The sequence below is a fragment of the Pelophylax lessonae genome (genome assembly GCF_965119305.1).
Source record: "Pelophylax lessonae genome assembly, chromosome: 9".
Lineage (NCBI taxonomy): Eukaryota > Metazoa > Chordata > Amphibia > Anura > Ranidae > Pelophylax > Pelophylax lessonae.
In genome coordinates, this window is record NC_138776.1 from 151,366,783 (window position 1) to 151,394,735 (window position 27,953).

General features: G+C 39.5%; 1 protein-coding gene across 2 annotated transcripts in view; it reads left to right on the top strand.

The window, feature by feature from the left end:
- PSD (pleckstrin and Sec7 domain containing) overlaps positions 1 to 27,688 on the top strand; it is a 543,824-nt gene extending 516,136 nt beyond the window's left edge. For both annotated transcript variants that reach the window (XM_082267402.1, XM_082267403.1), the window contains exons 12-17: positions 3,843 to 4,021; positions 10,640 to 10,710; positions 12,882 to 13,039; positions 17,979 to 18,123; positions 19,126 to 19,269; positions 26,338 to 27,688. In XM_082267402.1, the coding sequence (XP_082123528.1) occupies positions 3,843 to 4,021; positions 10,640 to 10,710; positions 12,882 to 13,039; positions 17,979 to 18,123; positions 19,126 to 19,269; positions 26,338 to 26,583 (943 nt within the window). In that variant the 3' untranslated portion in view covers positions 26,584 to 27,688. The remainder of the gene's footprint in view (positions 1 to 3,842; positions 4,022 to 10,639; positions 10,711 to 12,881; positions 13,040 to 17,978; positions 18,124 to 19,125; positions 19,270 to 26,337) is intronic.
- The last annotated feature ends 265 nt before the right edge of the window (positions 27,689 to 27,953 follow it).

Here is a 27,953-nt window from a genome sequence, read left to right on the forward strand (position 1 = left end):
AAAGTCCCGCAGCGGACCTTTCACACGGAGCGGCCGTGTGAAAGGAGCCAAAATGTAATTTTCTTGGGTTTATCATTTGTAAATATCCTTGTTTTGGAATTGTAAAGCATGATCATTAATATATTTTGCAAATGGTTTTATGTTGTAAATGTTTGATAGGTGCTTCTTTCTGATCACTAAGATTTTTTTTTTACTGCAATTGTCCTGCACTCAAAACCAACATTGTGGAATTTCTCAAAAATAACCATGAAAATATATATATATTTTTTTAACAGGCTTGAAATTAATTATTATCAGTTATTAACAGTCATTCTTGAAATTATCCGTTGCTGTTCACATCTTGTAATTTTGCATAAGGTATCCTATTTCAGTTATCCTATAAATGCGTTCATTAACATGAATAGGAAGTAGCTTTTCTGCCCAAGAAAACCTTGCTGGTCAGGAAGTGGAGGAGTGTTTCGAAGGTGCCATTATAATATAAGTAAAGGGAAATCATATAAGCCCAAAGTTCTAGCCCTCCGGGCTTATCTTTATTAAAACATCATATTGGATTTAATTTGTAAGGCTTCTTTTCTCTCTCTCTCTCTCTCTTTTTTCCTGCTATTTCTGTCTTTTCCTTTACTTACTTTCCCTTTTCACTTTCTTTTATTTCTTGCCCTCTGTTTTTCCATCTCTCTTTTTTTCTCCCTTGCGTTCATTCTTCTTTTATCACTCTTTTACGCTCTTTCTCATTCTCTGTGCATATGTGTGTGTATGTATTTAAACACTGCAAAGCACATGCTTTGCCTGCAGAAATGATATCACAGCTGATGGCATAGTACAGTCTTTTTAATGCCTTTGATTATATTGTCATACATCTGAAGTAGTATGCTTTAAACAAATAAAACAGGATATTAGCTATATTTTTTACATGCTGTGCAAATGATGGAGACAAACACATATTTGTGTTTAAAATAAATCCTTTACTTGGCTGTAAGTTAGAGACATGCCAGTAGCTATGACAAAGCATGTCAGTCTGTCAGTGGAAATAAAATCAATGCAAACAAAGCATATTTTGGCTTCATATTCACCATCGATAGAAGGAAATTCTATATTCAGCTTTTGGATTATTGTGGGGATATTTGTAGCCTTGAACTGCTTTCTTCATTTTTAGCTTGATTAGAGCTGTTGATTTCCTTCTATACACGTAAATCGTCAGATGGTGTTATTAAATGCTTCATATTTTTTGGCATGATATACTCATTTTTGTCAAACTAATTACTGGTTAGATCAACAGACAGTGCGTGCACATGTTGCATGGTTTTGTGGTGGCATCTACTTTATTATAATATATCTGTGCTGTTTTAACAGATTATATAGTACCCACCAATGAGGACATTACACTTTGGTTTTACAATCTCCTTTAGATTTACATATAACGGTGCATGCAGAGCTTGATTGGATTCAGACTAAATGGAATGTTTATTAGGTCCTCCCTCTATATAGAAAACCTAAAGAAGATTTGTGGCATTTATGTAATCAGAAAGTAAAACAGGTGGCCTGCTTTGCCACTTACTGGCTTCTCATTATTGTTGGGAACCTCCAGCTGTGCAGATATGCAGATGTTTCCACTCTATCTGTGTCATAATTCATAAAAAGGGTAATTCACGCTTTTGCATTTTGTTATTGCAAAGCACAATGCTGTCCATTTTAAAATGGTTGATTTATTTTGAATTGCACCCAACACATCTACAGAAGTTACCATCGCTGCAGTAAAAAATATAAAGAGGAGGAGCAATTTTGCCTGCGTTTCAGTCAGTTTAAATTGAATGGGCTGTGGTAGCACAGCGCATTGCAATGCACAAAAAGGGTTCATTTGCACAGGCGAAGAACCCTGTACATCATTGAAGAGCGATTTGCTTAACCTTTTAGACTAGCGTGGAGATTAATGCAGACATAATAAGTGAATAGCGATGTGGTAGCTATACATGCTCACCAGCACAGCCCAGTTTGACAAGCAAGCAGGGATGGGTGCATGGCCCCAAAGCACAATGTCTGCGGGGTGCCATGCATCAGTCACTGCGCCTGTCAAATTGGGCCATGCCTGTGAGTCCATACAGCCTTTAATTCAACAACTCCTTATGCTGTATAGGACTCTGCATCTGTGTGAATGAGCCATCAAGATACATGTACTGTACATGGTCATATAACGGTACAACAACTAGTTCACAAGATCTTTCTGGCAGCAAGGTCCTGCATAAAAATGCTCTTATATTGTATGCCTGTAATCTTTGAACGCTGTTTACATGTATATAAATGTACAACATTAATGCAGCCTATTGGTTGCTAGGAAGCAGGTGGCCATTACTGCCTAGCAGTGCCGGGACAAGGTCATCCAGTGCTCAGGGCAAAGATGCCAAACTGCGCCCCTCTCTTTTCCTTAGGGTTAGGGTCAGGGTGCCCCTATCCCTGCAATAAACAATTGTGCCCAGGGCAGCCGTCCCTCCGGCCCATCCCTTGTCCTGGCCCTGCTGCCTAGCATCCTAAATTGCTAGAACACAAGCAGCTATTGCAGCCTTGTGTCCTCTGTTGAAGCATAAGGCTGCTTTGCCTCCTAGCTCGCTAGGACACCTTCAGTTATATCACCTAGCGTCCTCAGTTGCTAGGTTGCAGGTGGCTATTGCTTAGATTTAGGATGTCAAGAGAACACACAATGTAGAGGTCAGGAATGCATAATATGCAGGAGTTGGATATGCCTTGCATAAAAAAGTGCAGAGCTCAAGAGTAGATAACTCACAGACTGCAAAGGTCATGTAATACATAGAGTCCCTCTCAAGCAAAAATTTGCCTTCCTCCCAAAACAGTAACCCCTCCTTCCTTGAAATGTACTTACCAGACTTTGTCATTGCAGTAATTGCACATGTTTATTTTCTTCAATGTATTGGTTATGCAGCTGCCAGCTTCTGTCTCTGCCCGCAGCCCATCAAACCTGTTGTACAGATCTGAGGATAATTTTTTCAGAGTACTTGCCTTAAATTGCAGGAGCTTGGGGTGTCAGAACCTGGGGCTCTCATCAGCAGATGCAGGCATGCCTGGTGTAACACAATGCCCCTGCCTTAATGTAAACCTGTGCTCAAACTATGTACAATAAAGAATTTATAATTACAATTTGCAAACAAGCATATTATAGATTAGCTTTATGGATTATGGAGAACTTCCTCAGCAGAAGTACTGAAATCTTACCTTATTCCCTATTACTTTCTATTGCCGCAGGATCTTTGCAGCTACAGGGATGGTTTGTTTAAAGCTATTTTACTGCTTCTTAAAAAATGAAAATATTTTAACGCCCATAATCTAGGCACAGGTGCATTTAAGGTACATTGACCTGTCAGCCCCCCCAATCCACATGACATGATGATCTCAGCTTTATGAGGGGCACCTGACACTGCATGCAGTGTTAGCTAGTAGATACAATACAAATAAAATGTTACCATAGAATGCAATGAATATTAATTGAGCAAATTATGGAGATTTGGCAGCCTGTGCTCCTTGCTTAACAGAAGTTTAAAACACAGCAGGTGTATATAACGCAAGATACAGAATGTCTGCTGAGTGGTTGCTAAGTTCATATCCTAGGCAGTGGTTAGTACACTAAAATATGTTCCATGTCCCAAAAGTGGATTTCTACTGTCTTTATGCCAATCTTAACCACCTATTGTGCTTAAATTTTTCTTATGTGTATTAAGAATGTTTTGCCATGTCTAATAGAAAAGTAAATGGTGAATATGAACATTGCCTTACCCCTTTACTTGATTAATGTGATTTCACAGTATATTAAGATTTTTTGTTCTTTTTCTCTGCAGAGATGAAGAAGAACTCAGGAAATCACTTTCAGAACTTGCAGATCCAAACCCTAAATCCATAAAACGCATAAATAGTTGTGGGAAGCCATTCCTTGACTTTTCTCAAGATCCCAATATCACCACATACAAGTATGGACTGCTTGTGCGCAAAATTCATGCAGATCCTGACTGCAAAAAAAGTAAGTATCAGGAATGTATTACTTTCCTGTTCAGATCCACTGTTGTTAAATATTTATGTCTGTTGTTAAGAATGGAATTTAGGGAAACCTTGCAAATTCAAGTTGCAATCCTAAGAAAAGTTATCCGGTATCAGCAGGCATATTGCGTAAGGCTGCATTCACACTTAAAATTTTAATGTGAAAATGTTAAGCGGCAAAAGTAGAACATATAAAGTCTAGATTCAATTTTATATTATATCAGAGTTTCAGGGGTCAAAGGGACTTGGTACTGTGTCATGTTTTATGACTAGTTTTCCTAGTTGAATACCAGTCAGTGTCATTCAACCTAGAAGAGGGGCGATCTCTAATAACAAATTACTGTAGAGGATAGTGCTCAATATGGGAACGTAAATGCTGATAATGACTACAGTGTGATGCTCTGGTATTAGCAATAAGCTTCTCTTTTGAGGTCAAATGTACATTAATTACATTTTACAGCCTAGAATACAGGCATTCCAGCATTTATTTATATTTGTTATCCGTGATTGCTAATTTTTTTCTAGGTTATTTTCTAGCTACAATGGATATAAAAAGTCTACACATCCCTGGAAAATGTCAAGTTTTTGTGATGTAAAAAAATGAGACAAAGATAAATAATTTCAGAACTTTTTTCACCTTTAATTTTACCTTAATTGAAACACAAACTGAAATCTTTCAAGGTGTGGGGGGGGGGGGGGGGAGAGTAAAAATAAAAACTAAAATAATGTGGTGGCATAAATGTGCACACCCTCTTATAACTAGGGATGTAGCCGTGTTCAGAATTGAGCGACCACATTTAAACTCACGGTAAATAGGAGTAAGTACACACCTGCCATCATTTAAAGTGCCTCTGTTTAACCCCAAATAAAGTTCAGCGGTTCTGATATTTTCATAGTCGCATCCTACAGCAAAAGCCATGGTCTGTTGGGAGCTTCCAAAGCATCAGAGGGATCTCATTGTTAAAAGGTATCAGTCAAGAGAAGGGTACAAAATAATTTCCAAGGCATTAGATACTGTATTTGTTTTTTATTTTTACTTCCCTCCAACTAAAATATTTCAGTTTGTTGTTCAACTGAGTTGTACAGTTTATAGGCTTATAGGTCACATTAAAGGTGGAAATAAATCTGAAATTATATATCTTTGTCTCATTTTTTACATCGTAGAAACCTGACATTTTAACAGGGGTGTGTAGACTTTTTATATCCACTGTATAATATCTATGTACAAATGGCCACATTTTGATCATGTCACTCATTCAAAAGAGACTTTATTCCAGGTCTGTTTTGCAACCTTTCAACCTAGAATAATGTTTCTTTTGAAGGAGTGACGTGATCAAAGTGTGGCCCTTTAGATATAGATAAAGCAGTGAAGACTGGCTGTTATGGCTGGCACCTGTCAAACCCCAAACTGGGCAGGATATAGGGAGTATGAATCTACCAGCAGTAATTTTTTAGCTAGTTATTTTGTTCTGTTCTAACGTCCCACTTTCAGAGAACATACACTATTGTTTAAAGAAATTTTGTAGCATAGAGTGGTATTCATCACGTTAGCCTCTCTCAAGTGCTGCAGCTTTGGTCTGGGGGAAGGGAACTGTTTCTGATTCCTTCATGCCCCTAATGAGTCAGCTCAATTAATCTATTTAAAATATGTTTCATCATTCAGTCTTTTTTAAAATTTCAATATTTACCATTTTGCCATTACTTTGCATGTAACATACTGTATTCCACGGTATATCTTAATCAAAAAAATCTCTTCTACTCATGAACAAATCATCTCCATCCACAAATGACCCCCCTTCTCTGTTGTGTGGCCATTCAGATAGGAAGTACATTTTCCAAATCTTTATATTAGCTTTGAATATACAGTACTTGAGCATTTTAATTAAGTTGCCTAAAACATATATTTTCTCCAAACTGAACATGCTTAACATTTCAACTTTTTCAGTGTACATTTTAACCATGTGGTACTCAAAACTTGACCCCATTTTAGATGTGGTCTGCAATTATTTTTATACAGAGGCAATGTTGTATTGGTATCACATTTTTTTCTCCCTTTTTCATTTCAAGAATTTGCCTGTTTTTGCAGTTGCTGATAGCGTTTAGTTGTGCTGATTAAAGTGTTACTAAACACACATCAGTAAAATCAGTTTGTATATGCAGTGATTTATGCTTGCTATACTCACTGTGAAACCGAAGGGGTTAATGCGCTAAATTGTGTAAAAAGGCTGTTTGATCCTGTCTTCTCTGATCCTCCCCTTCTTTTACTGTACCCAATCCATCTCCTGATAGTACAGAGCCCTGGAGGCACTTTTCACATGCTCTGCAGTTTGGTGTGTATTGCTAGAGAATTTTTTTTTTTTTCTTGGGAAGGTGCATGTGATAAGCACAGGGCCAATCAGACAGAGGGTCAGGGGTCATGCAGCCTCATAGGAGAATGAAAACTCCTCCTACAAGCTTTAACCAGTGCTCGTGCAGACACTGATAGAAGTCATAGGACAGCTATATATTGCTGATGAGAAAGGGTATTTAACAGCTAATATTTACTAAAATAACTGCATTTCCATGTTCGGTGTACTGTGGGAGACCAGTTATAGTGAATGTTGGGTCCTGGGTTTAGTAACACTTTAAATGATTTGCAATTTGAAACTCTATATCTATTTTGCATAAAGTAACCCTGTAGCTAGACTAGAGTTACCAAGCAAAGATTAAAAAAAACACAGATTCCACCATCCACACACATAGAGGAGGATGGAGATGGAGGTATCCTCTACACTGAGACATTTTTTCTGACCGCGGGACTCGTTTGTTAGCGCTGTCAAACATGATCTGATGCAGTAAAAACATCCAATGAAGTCCACTGGGAAACCAATACATCAGGAGTGTCAGTCTCCTTGGTCTCCAGCACCTCTTACTGTTTCTTCCACTACTGTAGAGGTTTACAGGAGTCTTAACTGTCCTTCTTTTATTCCTATACTGGTACATAGTACTGCAAATAGCTTTTTAAGATAGCCAAGGTACCTTTTAAGTAGCCACATATTGTTTCTTATATGATGGTGTTCCCTACAATAAATTCTTGATAATGGTATTTGCAATGATGTCACCAACAAGATGACATAGCATTTACACATTAATCTTTTCTTGGTTATAGCCTAAGAATACTTAAAGATTTTGATTGATTTAGATGTTGTTCTTCCTATCATAACATAGGTATTTCTGAAAGCCCTCCCATATTTTAATGTAACAATTTTTCTTTTATGCTTCATTTTCAGAAAAACTAGTAGATCGTTAGACCAGGCCTCCTCCTGGTCAGCATGGGTTATTCTGTGTAATACAATAGAAGTAGATTAAATTTGTTTCTTTACACAGTAGTTGCCTTCACACATTTCTGCAATATATATTTTTTTTAAATGCTGACTCATGCAAGTCTACATTACTGAGTAGATTGCATTGCTTGTCAATAATAATACCCTCATATCCTGCATAGCATTATTTTCATACCTTGCATAAAGACAGCAGTCATATTAGATGCAGTAAAGATCTCTTTAGTACTGGTTGTCCTAGCACTGGCTACATCATTTCTTAATGCTGAAACCTCAGATCCTTGTAATCTTCTTTTTTTTTTAAGCCAAATATATAGCTCCTTATAGCCGCTGAAATTCATATTCTGGGTTTTTCATTAGAGGCCATGACTAATTTTCTTTAGGTTTTGCAGCTTACTTGCAATTTACACTGTTAGGCTTCCTAAGTTGTCAGCTGCAATTATAAGCACCACACGTATCGTGAGATTGTCACACATTTTTGTATATTCTGATTTAAAGGGTTTTTCCAGTTTTACAAACCCCCACTTTGTTTTTTATGCACACGGCATACCTATATTGCTTACTTTAAATTGTTTCTGAAGCTGGTCATAGATGAATCTGTTTTTTTTCATTCAACCAGCACGTTGTATGAAAAAAAATTACCCGATTCCCCTATCCACACATTCGAGGTGGATGGGGAATGCTCCTTGCTGTGTTTTTGTAATCTGACATTGGGGATACTTCCTCCTGCATCAGAGTACACAGATCAGAGGTGTAGGCTTTAGCCTGCAGCTCTGTTCGAATAACTAAAATCTGACAGGGTGGTTGAACAGAAGTCAGTCAGTCAGTAGATCCACTTCTATTCAACCACAGTGGCTATACATGTTTAACTCCTTGGTTTGTTGAGCCCCTGTGAACAAAAAAGTGGGCACAGGGTACAGTATGAGCAATTCTCTGAAGAGAAAGGGCCTCTAACCCTGAACCTCCCAGGCCGCAAGGCTCCTGATAGATTCAAGATATGCTGTTATGGTCTACCTAGGCCAAAGCCAGGTGGACCTCTCTCCTTAGGGACCAGCTTAACCTGGTTCAACAAGTACTTGGTGAGGAGCTCTCCTGAAAAGAGACCCCCTCTGGATGAGGAGAGGCAATATTCCCAAAAGCCAAAGAACCCCCCCAACATCACAGCATGCACTCTGAGGCACCCTCCAGCTCTGTGCAAAAAAACATTATGACAACACACACATGCAGTGCAAGTGCCCGTAAATAAATAGTGACAAACGTCAACAAAAAAAGTGCTCTGTGTAGTAGACAGCCAGTTTAGCAGTGGGACTTTTGACCAGTGTAAAAATTGCCCTGGCTAGCCAAAAGGCCATATCCAAAAGTGAAGTTCAAGTAAAGAATGAAGTAACGTATCCTTGTGCCAGTGAAGCACTAATTGTGTGGTGCAACCCTTTAGTGTTTTTTGGGCACCCCTGGGGGCACATCACTGGAAGCTGGGGTCCTCCCAATCCCAGGCTAGACAAATGCAGCCCTATTCGGATCAGAAAGACATTAAAACTTAGTGAGAGCCCTGCCAACGACCGGAGACAAGCCTGGTAAACCAGGCTAGAGTCAACCCTGGAGAAAAAGCTCCCCTCCCACCAGTCCCCCCTAATTACATCAGTAAAATACTAATTGGTTTCATCCCTGTTCAAAGGGAGCCAGCTTTCTTCCTTCCGAAAATTATAAGAACAGATACTACACTTGATTATAGCCAGGAGGCCATCTGGTTCCTGCTGAACTTTCAAAATATACATGTATGGCCAGCATAAGGAAAAAATGTTGTGGCTAATTCTAGAAAAGTCTCACAGTGGCTCTGTCCCAACGCAGACTCTAGCTATCCCTCATTGATACAGAATGCAGGAGGGTGGTTTCCAAATTTGTAACCTTTGTTAGGACAGCCAGCATTGAAATCCGGTTTACAGCTGATAATGAAGAACTGCAAACCCAGTACAGACAGGGTTAATTATGTTAAACATTAACTCCACAGCCTCTCCCAAACATTACAAAGCAGGTTTAGCATGTAGGATTTTTAATCACTTTACCCCCAGGCCATTGCTGACCTTTCTCACATACATGTTAAAATCTGCATTTTTTGCTAAAAAAAATATCCCCAAACATTAAATATTTTTTGAAAGTAGAGACCATAGAAAATAAAATGATGGTTGTTGAAATTTTTTATGTCGCAAACTATTTGCACAGCCATTTTTAAAAAGCTATTTTTTAGGGGAAAAAAAATCATTTTAATACATTTTAGTGCACACAGACACAATATAATACCCAATTGTTTGTTAAAATATAAAAGATGTTACATTGACTAAATTGATACCTAACTTGTCACGCTTTGAAATTGGGTACAAGGAATGGTACCTAAAAATCTCTATAGACAATGCTTTTAAAGCTTCTACAGGTTACCAGTTTAAAGTTACACAGGAGTTCTGGTGCTGGAATTACTGCTCTCACTCTGACGCTCACGGCGAAACATCACGTGTGTGGTGGAATTACCATTTACATATGTGTGCTGGGCTTATGTACACATTCCGATTTGTGCATAAACACGGGGGGTACTTTACAAAATGTTTTCATAATTTTATTGCTATCAAAAGGAATGAACAACATTCCTTATGGTAAAAAAAAAAATAAGCATGACAGGTCCTCTTTATGAAAAGACCACAGATCAGTTTGATCAAATGCTTTACAAATGGTAACAGGTTGTAAACAACAAACCGAAACCTGAAGTGATGAAATTAAGTTATTTGTGCCATAGTGCTAGACTGGCTGTCTACATGTGTTCTAAGCTGTTGGTCTCAGTAACGTATATAACATTCATCACTTATGGGGTGTTTGGCTGGGGCTAGTACCACCTTCCAGGGAGCTGCATTTTGCTACCTGTGTGTTTCCAGACTAACATCAAAAAACTGTTTTCAAAAAGTTGGCAAAAATACAGTCTTACTGATGTCAGTTGGCGTGATCACATTTGTATTGCACATACTGTAATGTATGCCTCTGCTATACTGTATATCTCAGTGGTATTTTTAATATATGGTACGATATGTGATATATGATTGAGTGAAAGCCTCCATTGTTTTTTTTTTTTTGGGGGGTGGGGGTTGAGGTACCTAAAACCACAAATAAATGTGCTTTTAGGTATCAAGAGTACTCTAATGATCGTAATGCTTGCAGCCTCCATGTTGACTGCATAAACCGTGTAAAGACATCAATTCGCTTTTTGGGCACCTAATATTTATATTTTTTTCTGATAGCACCTAGAGGAAAGAGGGGATGGAAAACTTTCCATGGAATATTGAAGGGAATGATTCTGTATCTACAAAAGGTATTGTGCTTTCTGTAATATATATCAATATTTCCACTTAAAATTCACTGGCGTTTCTTACCATGTTTCTAGGAATAAAATGTACGATCTTAAATATCCAGTTAGCCTATAGTGAGCGTTCAAAAGAATTCAAATATACCCCTACTAAAATACTGCAAACATTATGTGTTAGAGATAAGCAGATCATTTTCAGAAACAAAGCAAAGTACGCAACATGCTTGCGATGCCATTATTTCTTAATGGCATCTCAAGCACAGTGTAATTTTGGCGCATTTGTTGCATGACAAAACGCATGTCACCAAACGCTCCTGGCTCGGTGCTGAAATTTGGCACGTGAGCTTCTTTGGCGGGTTTGTGACTATTAAATGGGCTACCCTGTGCTCAAAAAGCACTTGCAATGTGTGAATAGGGCCCTAATACAGGAGGTGTTTTCTGTCCAGATGACCAGGTAAAAGAAGGATAAAAAAGCCTAAAAAAGAAAAGTAATACAGCCACCACATCTTATTAGTAAGCTGCCTGCAATATATGACATTTCTGGTTTTGGGTTTAATACTAGTAAAAGTATTCATCAGCATTGCTTTCTTGGAATATAAGAGGTTTACATATCAGCAGTTCCAACATACTGTGTATCCACATATCCCAAAAAAGTTATTTATTTTAGAATCGTAGCGGAGCGAATCATTTTTTAATGCTGAAGTCGACAGTGTGGAGGTTTTTACCATAGTGCAGCGTATTTTATTTTTGTACCATATTCTTTTTAAATTGTTACCTTAAAATTGCCAAAAGCCTGTTGGAAACTATTTAAATGTTTTGTTGTACTTTTTTTTCTCTTGGTGGGTTCCCAACTGAGGTTTTTCAGTTTGTAAGGAAATAACAGTTAAGTCATGTGGTACAGTTTATAAACTGGTCACTCCTCTTCCGAAACACTGATTCAAATTTTTGTCAAGTTAGGCATTTTTTCCTTTAAGTAAAGAATGGCATCTCCCAGGGGATGATTGCTAAATAAGAAGATAACTGTTTGGATTTTTGTTTATGTAAAAAAGAAAGACATTTCTATATAAATATGGAAGACATACACTCCTTCAAGGCAGTACTAATAACTGTACAAAAGTAACATAGTGCTTTTGCAATCAAAAGAAGGTGCAGTAAATTATTCTAAAACTGTAACTTACAAAGCTGTGAATATCACTTACCAGATACTGTGACCCCACAATTATTAAGCAGTCAGAATATGCCTATTGATATCTCTTCTGGTACACCTACAACACCTTTTTACCGACTACAGTTAAGAGTGTCATCCTGCACAGAACACCACTCGTTTGCTGTGTGTCAGCTGTCAGTAGATCTCTTCCAGCTGCACCCTATTCTCTCTCCAGGTAAGGATATGTTACGAGCAGGAGTTTTTTACTCGCTCAATGTACCCTCTGTCCAGAAAATCTCTCCCTGCTCCAGCATCCAGATAATCTGTCCAGGCAGTAAGAGATAACAACAGTCCCACAGAAGTCAGCTGGACTCAGAAAACACACAAGGTGCCACTTGGCGACAGGCAATCTTATTCTAGAAGAAAAAACACACATGAAAGGTAGCCTTCCACTGCTGTGTCACAACTGCCACAGATGACTTTGGTTCCTGCAGGCCCCTTGCACCTTATCTTGTGAACAAAATACAGTATGAGGGGGTCTTCAAAAAGTTTCTGCACTTTTTATGTTTTCCTTGAAAATGGTGAGGGCCAGAGGAGTAGTAATTGTTGTCTGAGAGTGTCATGTGACAAATCTGCCTGGCAAGTGGGATGACCTTGCAGTATAATATAAGAGTTGTCATGCTTTGGTAATGATGGCTGTGAAACTTGAAAAAAAGGGCAGAAACATTTTGGAGAACCCTTGTATTAATAATTTCTGTAGGGATGTTTGGTGTGGTGATGGAGGAGTTTGTAGGAGAACTCGATTTATCAAGTTCTTCCTTCATTGCCTCTGTCTGGCATTGAAAAAATAGGACTACTCAATGTTACTAATTGCTTATTTATTCTCTTGAAGTGACCTTAACTTTCAAACTAAGATAAAATAGTAGCTGTGCATGTACCTTCCAGGCATAAATCTAACATAGCATGACATCTATTTTCTGTGGTCTTTTGACATTTAGGTGCAGTAATACTGGTACTCTCTGTATTTTAGGAGGAATATAAACCAGGAAAGCCTATTTCTGAAGAAGACTTAAAAAATGCAATCAGCATACATCATTCTTTGGCTACAAGAGCATCCGACTATAACAAAAGGCCAAATGTCTTCTACCTGCGAACAGCAGACTGGAGAGTATTCCTCTTTCAGGCTCAGTGAGTACTAATAACACTTTCAATAATTTTCAGATCTGTACTTCTCATCCATGCTTTCAGTATCTGGTTCTATGATATATTACTGTACTTTACCTAAGTGTGCAGACCACTTTACCTGGCTCCTTGCAATCCACTTATTTGTTGGTTCATTCTGGTAAATCATACAGTTACATTTGTTAGTGGTGTGGCACCCTCCTAGGTATGTGCTAGTGAGAAGGTATAGTTTTGAGCTCTGTCTGCTTACCAGAGGGGCTGCAGGTAAATCTATATTGTTCTCTGCCTACCAGAGAGCATGATCTGTTAGTGAGGTCTGCTCAGTGTGGGAGATTTATTCAGTCTGGAGGGTGTTTCACGCTGGTCCTAAAGGGAGGGATGTTGGATAGTGGGAGGAAACATGACGAATGGGTGTATAGCTTTGATACAATCCTGATGATTGGCAGAGGGCAGGTCGACTTGGTGCATGCGGGGATACTGTATAAAAAGCCAGGAGCACATGTGCTCGGGGTCTTTCATGGGAGAGCGGAGCCCCGGAGGGAGGGGGCAGCGGCCTCCTCCTCTGTAGAGGTGCCATGCGGACCCAGGAGCTTGTCCTGAGGGCCAGAGGAGCGGTTGAGAGGAGCTGAACCCAGAGGTCCAGGGAAGCTGACTGAGAGGGGAGACACTGGAGACCCTGTGGCTGCAGTATCATGAGTACAGGGACTCGTGTCAAGGGGTCTGACCTAAGGGGGGCTACCCCTGCTCATAAGATAATCAGTGGACAGGTGTCAGCAGAAAAAGAATGCTAGGGAGAGTGTCCTGAAGATAAGAGATTGTTCAAGTCGTCTTGAAGGAAAAAAAGAGACTCAATCCCTATTCATCTGATGTGGCAGGATGAATCACCAAGCCTGGCTGTTCCATACCTAAACGTGACATAGAGAAGATACTGTGAATAGTTAAATTGGAGTATACCACTATTTCCTTCTCCTATCCCCATCTCAAAATAAGTAACAAAATTATCAAATACCCCTGGACTGATTAATGAAAAGACCGAGCCAAGAGGAATGTAAGAAATTGCATTGCTTAAAGCTGTGTGCTGGTAACCAGGGGGACCCGCAGAGTGAATATCTAGCAGTCCTCACGGGGGCAGTGCTACAGTGATTTAGATGTTTAGTATGGTTCTAACTAATTCTGACAGATGCAATGTGTTTTGACACTTTGGGGTTGATTTACTAAAACTGGAGAGTGCAACATCTGGTGCAGCTCTTCACAGAAACCAATCAGTTTTGAGGTTTTTTTTTGGTCAAAGTTTAATTGAACAAGCTGACGTTAGAAACTGATTGGCTACCATGCACAGCTGCACCAGATTTTGCTCTGTCCGGTTTTAGTAAATCAACCCCATTGTAGGCACATTCAAGGGAGGTACAGGAGTGAGATGTGCTGCAGGCTGACAGATAGTAGCGCAACATAGCCAAATGTATGTTAAAGATGTGCTCTAATCGCACGTGTATGGGATACTGGGGTTGTGGTGATGAACACAGTGTCCCTAGACACTATGCCGAACACCACGACAAATCCACCACCGGCCTGAGGGTGTGGGCCATTGAGTCTGTCCCTGGCAGCTTCCCCGAGGCAGAGAGATTCCAACTCTTCTGCTGCAGGGAAACCTACTGGAAATATGTCTTAGATGTTCTGTCACCAGGGGGGATGAATTTGAATTCGAATTGAAAAGCATACTATAATAACAGTACACTATAGGCTTACATAACTACCGACCATGCTACGTTGGCCCTTCAATGATGACTGACAGGCACTGTCTCCTCGGCCTCCCCACTATCATTAACATACTGCTGCATATATACTTTATATAGTCTCTTTTTATATATATATATATATATATATATATATATATATATATATAGTGCCTTGCGAAAGTATTCGGCCCCCTTGAACTTTGTGACCTTCTGCCACATTTCAGGCTTCAAACATAAAGATATAAAACTGTAATTTTTTTTGTGAAGAATCAACAACAAGTGGGACACAATCATGAAGTGGAACGAAATTTATTGGATATTTCAAACTTTGTTAACAAATAAAAAACTGAAAAACTGGGCGTGCAAAATTATTCAGCCCCTTTACTTTCAGTGCAGCAAACTCTCTCCAGAAGTTCAGTGAGAATCTCTGAATGATCCAATGTTGACCTAAATGACTAATGATGATAAATAGAATCCACCTGTGTGTAATCAATTCTCCGTATAAATGCACCTGCACTGTGATAGTCTCAGAGGTCCGTTTAAAGCGCAAAGAGCATCATGAAGAACAAGGAACACACCAGGCAGGTCCGAGATACTGTTGTGGAGAAGTTTAAAGCCTGGTTTGGATACAAAAAGATTTCCCAAGCTTTAAACATCCCAAGGAGCACTGTGCAAGCAATAATATTGAAATGGAAGGAGTATCAGACCACTGCAAATCTACGAAGACCTGGCCATCCCTCTAAACTTTCAGCTCATACAAGGAGAAGACTGATCACAGATGCAGCCAAGAGGCCCACGATCACTCCGGATGAACTGCAGAGATCTACAGCTGAGGTGGGAGACTCTGTCCATAGGACAACAATCAGTCGTATACTGCACAAATCTGGCCTTTATGGAAGAGTGGCAAGAAGAAAGCCATTTCTTAAAGATATCCATAAAAAGTGGTGTTGTTTGAAGTTTTCCACAAGCCACCTGGGAGACACACCAAACATGTGGAAGAAGGTGCTCTGTCAGATGAAGCCAAAATTGAACTTTTTGGCAACAATGCAAAACGTTATGTTTGGCGTAAAAGCAACACAGTTCATCACCCTGAACACACCATCCTCACTGTCAAACATGGTGGTGGCAGCATCATGGTTTGGGCCTGCTTTTCTTCAGCAGGGACAGGGAAGATGGTTAAAATTGATGGGAAGATGGATGGAGCCAAATACAGGACCATTCTGGAAGAAAACCTGATGGAGTCTGCAAAAGACCTGAGACTGGGACGGAGATTTGTCTTCCAACAAGACAATGATCCAAAACATAAAGCAAAATCTACAATGGAATGGTTCACAAATAAACATATCCAGGTGTTAGAATGGCCAAGTCAAAGTCCAGACCTGAATCCAATCGAGAATCTGTGGAAAGAACTGAAAACTGCTGTTCACAAACGCTCTCCATCCAACCTCACTCAGCTCGAGCTGTTTTGCAAGGAGGAATGGGCAAAAATTTCAGTCTCTCGATGTGCAAAACTGATAGAGACATACCCCAAGCGACTTACAGCTGTAATCGCAGAAAAAGGTGGCGCTACAAAGTATTAACTTAAGGGGGCTGAATAATTTTGCACGCCCAATTTTTTAGTTTTTTTATTTGTTAAAAAAGTTTGAAATATCCAATAAATTTCGTTCCACTTCATGATTGTGTCCCACTTGTTGATTCTTCACAAAAAATTACCGTTTTATATCTTTATGTTTGAAGCCTGAAATGTGGCAAAAGGACGAAAAGTTCAAGGGGGCCGAATACTTTCACAAGGCACTGTGTGTATATATATATATATATATATATACTAAAGATTCCCTTTTGTAGAAACCTGATTGTTGTTCTTATCTTTATCGTTTATATATTTTTATTATCTATTATTTTATGTTATTCCTTATTTTTATCTCTATTGTTATTGCTTTTCTAAACACTCTCAAAGCCCTCCAAACTCCTCCACATTCTGTCATTTTCACCACGATCACCACAACTACATGTGCGACCAGAGCACATCATAAACATCCCCCTGGCTATTGTCACGCTACTATCTGTCAGCCCGTTGCACATCTCACACTCGTACCTCCCTTTCCTACTCCTACCTCGCCACCCACCAGCCAGTTGGTGTTGACCTGTCAAAAGAGCCATGCACAGCCTATTCCTGAGCTTTTTAGCACCTCCCTTTTCTCCGCATCCCCGGCGCTCATAAACCAGTGGCTTTCCAGTGGTCGTAAATCTGCTGAAGGAGCCATGCCTGCTCCGAAATGCGTTACCATTCACCACCACCCGACATTGGCTGTGTGCGTTCCAGCATGGTTTTCGAAAGCCCGGCCGCACCACTGTCTCTCTGCTCCCATACTCGCTGGCGTCGTCCTGGATACATGACAGCTGCAGGCTGGCTCTCCTCCACACATCCATATAGGACAGTGTGGTGTTAAAAGGATAGGCTCTGTGATATGCCTTATTATAATGGAAACCCCTGTAAGTGTTTTTAACCTTTTTTTTATGCTTTATTACAGGGATCCTCAGGCTGTTGCGGAACTATACATCCCATGAGGCATTGTAAAACTCTGACATTCACAGACATGACAAGGCATGAAGGGAATTGTAGTTCCTGAACAACTGGAGGGCCATAGTTTGAAGACCCTTGCCTTATTAGAATGGAAACTTTTTTTTTAACCCTTGTGTTACAATAAATGGTCAGTGCTGCACTTAGAGGCGCCTTGTGCTTCCCTCATATTTCCCCAGAGCTGCTTCTCTCCCTGAGTGCTTCCCTAGTGTTTGCTGACACCACCTACCCAGACCAAGCTACTGTCTCACAGAAACGCCCATATCCTCCTTACTAATAATGCATTCTGCAGTCAGTGTCTTTGTCCTTTTATTAGATAAAAGAACAGAAGACAGTAGAGGCCCCAAAAGACGTCTCAAATTTCAGATGATTCCACCTGAATCTTGCCAAAATATGAACCATGGGTGGCCCTAAGAACCAAGCAGACTCCACAAAAGATTATAAAAGTGGCTGAACAAGATGGAAATTTATAAGATGAACAGTGACTGCATCCTATCAAATGTAGTCACTGTTGGCAGTGCCATCAGATGTATAACATTCAGTAAAATAATGTATATGTGGCTGATGATGCAGTAGAATGTATGACAGCTTTATTTGATGAATGTTGCAAATGTTTTTTTCCCCCCAGAAATACAGAGCAGATGCATTCATGGATCACACGCATTAATGTGGTGGCAGCCATGTTTTCTGCTCCTCCATTTCCAGCTGCAATTGGATCTCATAAGAAATTCAGCCGACCACTTCTTCCAAGTGCCCTCACACGCCTGTCCCAGGTATTTATAGTGTATGTCGAGGCAAAAAAAAAAAATATATATATATATATATATATATATATATATATTACCTTCCTGCAATGCATGCACATTTTCCAAGTTGTCCCTTTTAAATACACTGCAAGTACAGAAGATTATTATTCTTTTAATGCAGGATTTATGTAGTGCCAACAGTTTGCACAGCACTTTACAACATGAAGGCAGACAATACAGTTACAATACAATTCAATACAGGAGAAATCAGAGGGCCCTTGCTAGTTAGAGCTTACGATCTAGGAGATGACAAATTGTTGATATGACAGAAATATAGTGTGCGCCTACCTTCTCGTTTGAGCTGACAACACGGCATGTTTTGAGCTCTAAAACTCTTAAGATTGAGGTGTCAGCCCTGCCTACTTCATTTCTGATTAATTAAAAAGAACTCTGCCCTCGTCTCCATATCATAACCTTTTCTTTGTACACTGGCAAAGAGCATAGGAAGTTATCAACTCACAATATTTCTGGCAGAATCAACAGGTATCTTTTCTACTTGTCAAACAGATTCAAATGTAAATTTAGCAGACCTAGCATTCGCATGCAAAACAAGGAAGTGGGCTTTTCAGCCTACATATTTACACCTTTTCAAACAGCCTTTTTCATGCAGATCTATCAGTACATGGTTTGCTTGCAATGCTTTACAGCCATGTAATGTCATAATGGTTCACCTTTATTAATTCACATAAATACTGACAACAGTTCTATTATGGCACTCTATGGGTCCTATATAACAAAGCAACAATCTTCAACAAATATTTATCAGTGCTTGTAAAGCAGGCTGGCGGTGTTATTGGGAAAATATTATTGAAATGTATTTTAATTTGAAACTGTTTGTTGTAAATTGTAATCTTGTGCAAAACTTTATGACCCTTTTTAAATATTTTTTTTTAATATTAAGATATTGATTAGGAAGTATTACATTGATTTACATCACAAACTGTTTAATGGATTTGTTTTTATATTTAGGAAGAACAGGTGAAAACACATGAAGCTAAGTTCAAGAATATGTCATCTAGCTTAATAGAACATCGTACGTCTCCTCCAGATAAGAAGGTGAAAGGAAAAGAAATGGATGAATTTAAACAGAAGGAAGACTACCTAGAATTTGAGGTACATATTACACATAATTAATTTGGTATAGCTCTTTCAAACTGCCAAAGTGTAAATCTCGATAACGAGGCATGTAACTCACTTTTTCTAAACCTAGACGGCGACACGATATTCTCCTTTTTTGACTTCCTTTAACTTCCTTATCTTAAAGTGTATGCATGAGTGGGGATGAACTCTCCTCTTTCCCCCTCCTCTACTATAGAAAGGGTCAGGTTTCAATTACTTGCCACCAACTGCTAATTTCTTATCTCTTTTCATTTAGTCACAAATCTAATGGTTGCAGAGTTCCATACACCCCTATATAACTATGCATGTTGTAGAACACCAAAATCATAATTTTTTATTATTTTCTCCCTTTAGAAGATGTGTGATAAAATATGGTATTCTGCCATCATATGAAGTATTGTCTCCCTAGATCCAGGCATGTTGAGTGCACAAGTCATTCAGGTGTTAGGTTAGCTATACATAGAGATTATTGCAAGATACAAATATTCTTTGCACAACTGTAGCACAATCTTTTAATGCATAGATTGGGAATTATTGTAAGAGAGTAATGTTGACACTGATGACAATGATGACACTAGCAATTGAATAATTCAGCCAGTGTATTTTCGCATGCTAACGCTTCATTATTTGATAATGTGAACAGCACTATGCAGGCATTTAAGGAGTGTTTAAAACGCCCCTCAAACGCCCTGTTTTCACTGTTAGTGTGAATGTAGCCTTATCATGCCTTGAATATTACATATTCATTTTGTATAACATGTGTATCATTAACAGGTGTTGTCAGGGGTGTTGCTACAAATTACAGGGTTCAGTAACAAAAATATGATGGGGTTCCCTGGCTAACTCTCTCTGTAGCAGCTTGCAGTGTCAACTGTGACTGTAGGTATCATTGATCTTAACATAAGTATGCCTAAATCCAGGATAGGCAACAGCAAATCTGTAAGCATAGTCAGTACACTTCAAGGGACCAGTGTTGAGCATAAAAGTTGTAACTGTAGTAAACAAAATTAATCAGCATATTGGGGTAATTTCAGTCTGCAGCAGAAGGTAAGAGGGCAGTAAATCTACACTGCCAAGGCTAGTCATACATGGTAAGATTTCTCACATTCCGCCCAGTGGGCTGAATGGGAGAAATCAATGAATTACCCCATCCACTCTAAACAGCGTGAATGGAGGAATAGCCTCTGCCAATTATTGTATTCTGGCAGCCGTTGTTTCTGATTGGCTGCAGTCACTGTTTGGCTGAGAAATTCCTACCCGGCTCCTTCAATTTTGAGATCAAAGTTTGTTAAGCAACTCAAATTTCCACCAGTTTAACAGGAAACACCCGAAATTCAAGTCATATATTGCCAGCAAAAGGCAGATAAGCAAATAATTCTTGCACAGAAGGGAACCTGTGACTAGCAACAATCGTAACACTGACTTCTCCTCTATACAGGAACCTTAACAGTTTGGCTTTCCTTAACATTTCTCCTAATGGGGCCACCTCCTACACCAGGCCCGAGAGGGAAAAAAAAAATGCCCAGAAGGCACTTAGTAATTAGAATGCTAGTCAGCACCCACTAGCTCAAACACTTCAGTTGAAAAAGGTTTTCCTCCACTTGTGATAAAAGTAACAGAAACATAACCTTGTAACAGACTGTAACTTAACACATAGAGCTCAGAGATTATGCCCAGAAATTAAATAAACAATACTTGACACTACAAATAAGTTCAGCTGCTGCCCCCCTTAAACTTAGATGGGAATTCCAAATGATTTAAATAATAATAAAAGAAAAGGACGCAAGAAAAACAATATTGCAGTACGCAAAGTTTTTATTGAACACGTAAATAAAAATACAGGGAGGGGGTATACCTATCATATACAATGACCGGACACTGTGCTAAGGTTTGCAAAAACTGCTGAACAAAATAAATCTGAGAAAGATATACAGGAGATGAGCACTGCCCTAGATCTGGCCATGTACAGACAGGCTCCCCTCTATGAAGGGCGCCTGTAGGCACATGCCTACAGTGCCTAATGGGAAATCCAGCCCTGATTGGGAGGTAATGTTGTCTGCGGTAAGAAGAGGGCCCTTGCTCAGAAAATAATGCCATAGACTGTAGGCCACCATTTTCATTTATTGGAATGCTTGGAATCATTGTAATTATGATATTTCTCATAATTGCAGGAAGGTATGTACATTGTTTGTATTTCCCTACCTGATCTTGTTTTTCCTTCAATAAATACGTGTTAAATTAGATCTAGTACTCCCTTGCATATTATTCATATTTATGCTCAACCTTGTTTAACATTCTATATATGGGAACAAGCATTCCTTAGTGGTATACTTAAGAAAGAAGGATGCTCTTAAATGCATCAAGAATTCCTCATCACACATTACAGTAGATGCCAGTACAAGATGTTTGTTCTAGGACACATTGACTTTTAGCTGACGATTGTGAATAATCAGTTATGAGCTTTAATTAGAACACAAAATATGGGATGCTCAGAAGAAAATAATGAAGTACTGTACATTTACACTTAATTTACATGTATCTGTTCATAGAGTGCCTTCCAAATAAATTTGTTTAACCATTTGATCTGGAAGTATGACCCCTGAGAACAATTGTACAGGCAGCTGACTAAATGTTCCACTGGCAAGGAAGGTCAAAGATGTCAAAATGATGGTTAATGTCTTATTTTGGTGTCTGTTTATGAAACAGAGAAAAGCCGTGATCCTCATGATCACGGCTGATCTTTCTTGTATACCAGTTTATGAAGCTGAAATGAAGAGCACAGAACACGTTCTCGACGTCTCATCACAGTACATGACCGTTCTGTCACAAACGTCCAGTTTATGAATGTGAGATCTGAAGATCTTACTGGCCGTTACTCTGAAATATCTCCGTCCCAGATTCTCCAGCTCAGAGGTGGAGAAGCTGGGAGAGAAGCTGGTGCGATTAGAGGAAGAACACTTCTTTCTTCCTACATATCAGCAATGGTGGGTTAAACATTAATATAAATAATAAAAGTATCTATCTATCTATCTATCTATCTATCTATCTATCTATCTATCTATCTATCTATCTATCTATCTATCTATCTATCTATCTATCTATCTATCTATCTATCTATCTATCTATCTATCTAGATTATGTATGTATGTATGTATAAATACATATATATACACACACTATATTGTCAAAAGTATTTGGACACCTGCCTTTACAAGCACAAAAACTTCAATGACATCCCAGTCTTAGCCTGTAGGGTTCAATATTGAGTTGGCCCACCCTTTGCAGCTATAACAGTTTCAACTCTTTTGGGAAGGCTGTCCACAAGGTTTTGGAATGTGTCTATGGGAATGTTTGACCATTCTTCCAGGAGCGCATTTGTGAGTTCAAGCACTGATCCCACAATGGTGTTCTATCGAGTTGAGGTCTGGACTCTGTGCAGGCCAGTCAAGTTCCTTCACCCCAAACTCACTCAGCCATGTCTTTGTGAACCTTGCTTTATGACCTCAGCCCGTTAGAACACCTTTGGGATGAATTAGAGCAGAGACTGCATGCCAGGCCTTCTGGTCCAACATCAGTGCCTGACCTCACGAATACGATTCTGGAAGAATGGTCAAACATTCCCATAAACACACTGCTAAACTTTGCAGCTATAACAGCTTCAACTCTTCTGGCAAAGCTGTCCACAAAGGGTGGGCCAACTCATTATTGAACCCTACAGACTAAGACTGGGATGCCCATTAAAGTTCATGTGCGTGTAAAGGCAGGAACCCCAATACTTTTATACTTTTAACAATATAGTGTATATATATATTTATATATATTCAGTTGTCTATGTGTCTCTGTGTAACAGTTGAGCTAAGTAAAAGGGGTGGGCTGCCTATATTCTTTTGAGGTTTTGTAAGATTACAGTGCAGCCAAGTTTAGAAAATGAAACCAAAGTTAAAAAAAAAATGTATTTACATGAAGATAATAAGCATTATGCACTGTGTGTAGATAACTACATATACAGTATCTCACAAAAGTGAGTACACCCCTCACATTTTTGTAAATATTTTATTATATCTTTTAATGTGACAACACAGAACAAATGTCACTTTGCTACAATGTAAAGTAGTGAGTGTATAGCTTGTATAACAGTGTAAATTTGCTGTCCCCTCAAGATTATTCAACGCACAGCAATTAATGTCTAAACCGCTGGCAACAAAAGTGAGTACACCCCAAAGTTAAAATGTCCAAATTGGGCCCAAAGTGTCAATAGTTTGTGTGGCCACTCTTATTTCCCTTAACCCTCTTGGGCATGGAGTTCATCAGAGCTTCACAGGTTGCCACTGGAGCCCTCTTCCACTCCTGCATGACGACATCTCAGAGCTGGTGGATGTTAGAGACCTTGAGCTCCTCCATCTTCTGTTTGAGGATGATCAATATGGTTTAGGTCTGGAGACACGCTTGGCCAGTCCATCACCTTTACCCTCAGCTTCTTTAGCAAGGCAGTGGTCGTCTTGGAGGTGTGTTTGGGTCGTTATCATGTTGGAAGACTGCCCTGTGGCCCAGTCTCCGAAGAAAGGGGATCATGCTCTGCTTCAGTATGTCACAGTACATGTTGGCATTCATGGTTTCCTCAATGAACTGTAGCTCCCCAGTGCCAGTAGCACTCATGCAGCCCCAGAACATGACTCTCCCACCACCATCCTTGACTGTAGGCAAGACACACTTGTCTTTGTACTCCTCACCTGGTTTCCGCGACACACGCTTGACACCAAATATGTTTATCTTGGTCTCATCAGACCACAGGACATGGTTCCAGTAATACATGTCCTAAAGGCCCGTACACGCGTAGCGTTTGTCGGCCGTAAATATTCGGCCACCGTCCGATCGGCCGATTGTCGGCTTGTTAGTATGATGCTTCTGACAACCGACTGCGACTTTTCGGCCGAACAGAATCTGATGTGCATGCTTTAAAATTTTTGTTGGCCAACACCAGAACGGCCGATTGTTCCTCAGTCAGTACAGAATTCGGCCGACAAACAGCAAATGAGCAAGACTGGGCATGCTCAGAGAAGAAAAAACACACGGAAAGTTAACCATCACATGACATCACTTCTGCAGTCGGTTGTTGTTGGCCGACAAAATTTGTGTGCAGTCTTTAGCACTTTTCAACCTACACGACAGCACCGGACAAAAGACGGCCGATCGTTCGGCCGACAATCGGTGCGTGTGTACGGGCCTTTAGTCTGATTGTCTTCAGCAAACTGTTGGGCATTCCTGTGCATCACCTTTAGAAGAGGCTTTCTTCTGGGAAGACAGCCATGCAGGCTAATTTGATGCAGTGTGGGGCAAATGGTCTGAGCACTGACAGGCTGACCCCCCCCACCCCCCACCCCTTCAACCTCTGCAGCAATGCTGGCAGCACTCATACCTCTATTTCCCAAAGACAACCTCTGGATATGACACTGAGCACGTGCACTCAACTTCTGTGGTCAACCATGACGAGGCCTGTTCTGAGTGGAACCTGTCCTGTTAAACCGTTGTATGGTCTTGGCCACCGTGCAGCAGCTCAGTTTCAGGGTCTTGTCAATCTTATTAAAGCCTAAGACATCTTCATGTAGAGCAACAATTCTTTTTTTCAGATCCTCAGAGAGTTCTTTGCCATGAGGTGCCATGTTGAACTTCCAGTGATCAGTATGAGAGCTCGATGACACCAAATCTAACACGCCTGCTCTCCATTCACACCTGAGACCTTGTAACACTAACAACTCACATGACACAGGGGAGGGAAAATGGCTAATTGGGCCCAATTTGTACATTTTCACTTTGGGGTGTACCCACTTTTATTGCCAGCGGTTTAGTCATTAATGGCTGTGTTTTGAGTTATTTTGAGGGGACAGCAAATTTACACGGTTATACAAGCTGTACACTCACTACTTTACATTGTAGCAAAGTGTAATTTCTTCAGTGTTGTCACGTGAAAAGATATAATAAAATATTTACTTACCAATCCTACCTCCTGCGTTAACCCTCCTCCTCCCCCCTTCCCCCCCCCTTTTTTTTTTTTTTTAACCTCCCTTCCTCCTTCTCTCTTTTCTTCTTTGTCCATGTCTACATCTGCAGATTCTCTTTAACTCTCTTACTCTTCTTTCTTCTCTCTTTTATGTTTCTCCTGTGACTCATCCTTGGGCTTATGTTATACTTTGCAGGCTACTCCAAAGTCTGATCCTCCCACATTCTAGGCACACCGCTTCATAGCGATCGTATTTCTCCAAAGTACTCGATCAACCTGGCTGACCTTTACTTTTTGATGGTGCCGCTGTGGCACATAAATCCTGTTACTCGTTATTCAGTAGGTTGGCTGTGGGGGCCTCTACTCTGCAACCCTACCACCATTTACGATCCTTGATATCTTGGCTTGCTACATCGTGTATGTTGTCTCCATCGCTTGGATGTATAACCATGCCCAAGTTTGCTGGTCTTCCTTTTTTTTTTGTTTTGTTTTGTGTTTGTTCTACACAAGTTGAATGCTTTACTATACTTTGTCACCGTGCTATTGTTATTGATGACTTGACGCCTTCTGTACTGGCTGTTTTTTTTTTTTTTTTTCTTTGTACGCTGTTCTCTGAATTTTTCAATAAAAATACTTAGGGAAAAAAAAAAAAATATTTACAAAAATGTGAGGGGTGTACTAACATACATAATGGTATGTAGTTATCTACACATGGTGCATAATGCATATTATCTTCCATGTAATTACATATTTTTTTAAATTTTGGTTTCATTTTTTTAATCTCGGCTGCATTGTAATCTTACAAAATCTCATGCGATTACAGGCAGCCCATCCCCTTTTACTCTGGTCAGCTGTTTTTAGAGGAAAAAATTCTCATTTGTTCTCCCTCTGAGAACAGACGTTTTCAGCTTTATAATCTGGCTGCAAAGATAATTTTCTGCCGAGAACTGAACTGAGAGAAAGCTTCTGTTTAATAAAGGTACACCTTTATCTTGTCAACGGGTTACAAAATAAATCTTTTAGCCTCTTGTATGTATTATAAATATTTTTTTTTTTTTGCACAGAAATCTCGTTACGGTACTTACGCCATGCTTCTTCGAGCCAAATTGAAGGCGGGTACGGAAGATTTGGAAGCTTTTGAAAACAGTTTATTTGACTCAGCAGAAAACGATGAGGATGGACTAAAAAAATCACGTTCTAGTCCCTCTCTAAATCTCGACCCACCTGTTTCAGCCACCAAAGCTAAATGTCACACGTCTTCACGAGGCAGCTCCAGACAGACACACAGCAGCACCAGGCAGAAGTCTTGAGCTGTCTGCCTCTTCAGATCTTGGTGAAAGAAATGTTTGAGGCCCCTACTTCTTCTATAGCTGGTATGTTGGGTTCTAAGCTGGTACCAATAAGTATTGCATGATTTAATACTTTCCGCTGGTACATATTGTGACAGGCTGAAACCTCAGAGTTTTTGAACGGAGCAGTGGGATTCCTTTAAGGGATGACAAGCAGCACAGTTACTACAAACACTGCCTATATGTAAGAGTCAACTTGAATTGTGCAAGAAGAGAGAACTGCATGTGAGTGAAAGCTTTTCAAAATGTTTTTTTTTTCTCTCTGTCTAGATAACAATTTTAAATCTTTTATTTTATATGTAAGCCATTCAAATCCAGCGGGACCATATTTTTTAAATTTTATCAATGGAAACCAAAAACGATAACAAATTCTAAGTTTCCTTGCATACTGAAGTGGAGTTTACTATTAAAAAGTACAGCACATAAACTTTGCTACAATCAAATATTTTTTATGGCGACAATGAAGAGATGAATGCCTCCTGTTCTAAACTTACAAGGGCCATGTACAGAATTTCTATTCTTGTTTTGTATGCGATCTGGCTGCTCTAGCCATGGAAAGGAGAGAACAGTTTGCAGTGACAGAACTTGACAAAAACACTCGGATTCTCCTGAGGGCTTTGACAAAATGGCTTCCCCAATTCAGGATGGTGCCATTTCTTAACTGGTTTCCTCCATTTTTGTGACATATTTTTGCACTTTTACTACTTTATTGAATTCAAGATTGTCATGCTGATATTTTGTAGTATTAATGCTCTTTTTGAGGTTTGGAAGTTATTTGCTTTCATGCTGAAAAAAACAAAAAAGGAAAAAAACTAAAAAAAAAAAAAAAAAAAAATTGAATGTCAGTTGTCATTAAAACTGTAAATGGAGGTTTACACTTTAAGGAAATAGACAACAGCGCAACATTGTCTGCATGGTTCAGAAATGTAGTGACTCTTTCAGCATGGGCACTTGATCTAGCCAATCATATCTTGTGAATAATGAATGATGAATACCAGCAAAAATTCAGTGTATCACAGTCTTTGGAATGATGTTAATACTTAAGGCATTGGAAGCAGAAGTCAGAATTTGAGACAGATCTGTCATCAGACAAGCTTGGTCCCCTCAAAACAGATTTTCAGGTGTTTAGGTTTTGATAAATACTTGAAGTATAACTAACGGCAAATGTTTATTTATTTATTTTTTTAATTTTAGATAGAGCAGAGAGGGATTAAACCTCCTGTCAGGTTTTTATTGCTGCTATCTGTTCCCCCATTTAGGGAATTTCTCCAACTTTATTTGTCGTGTACACCATTATCCCTGAAAGGAAAAAGAAAAGAAAATCACAAATT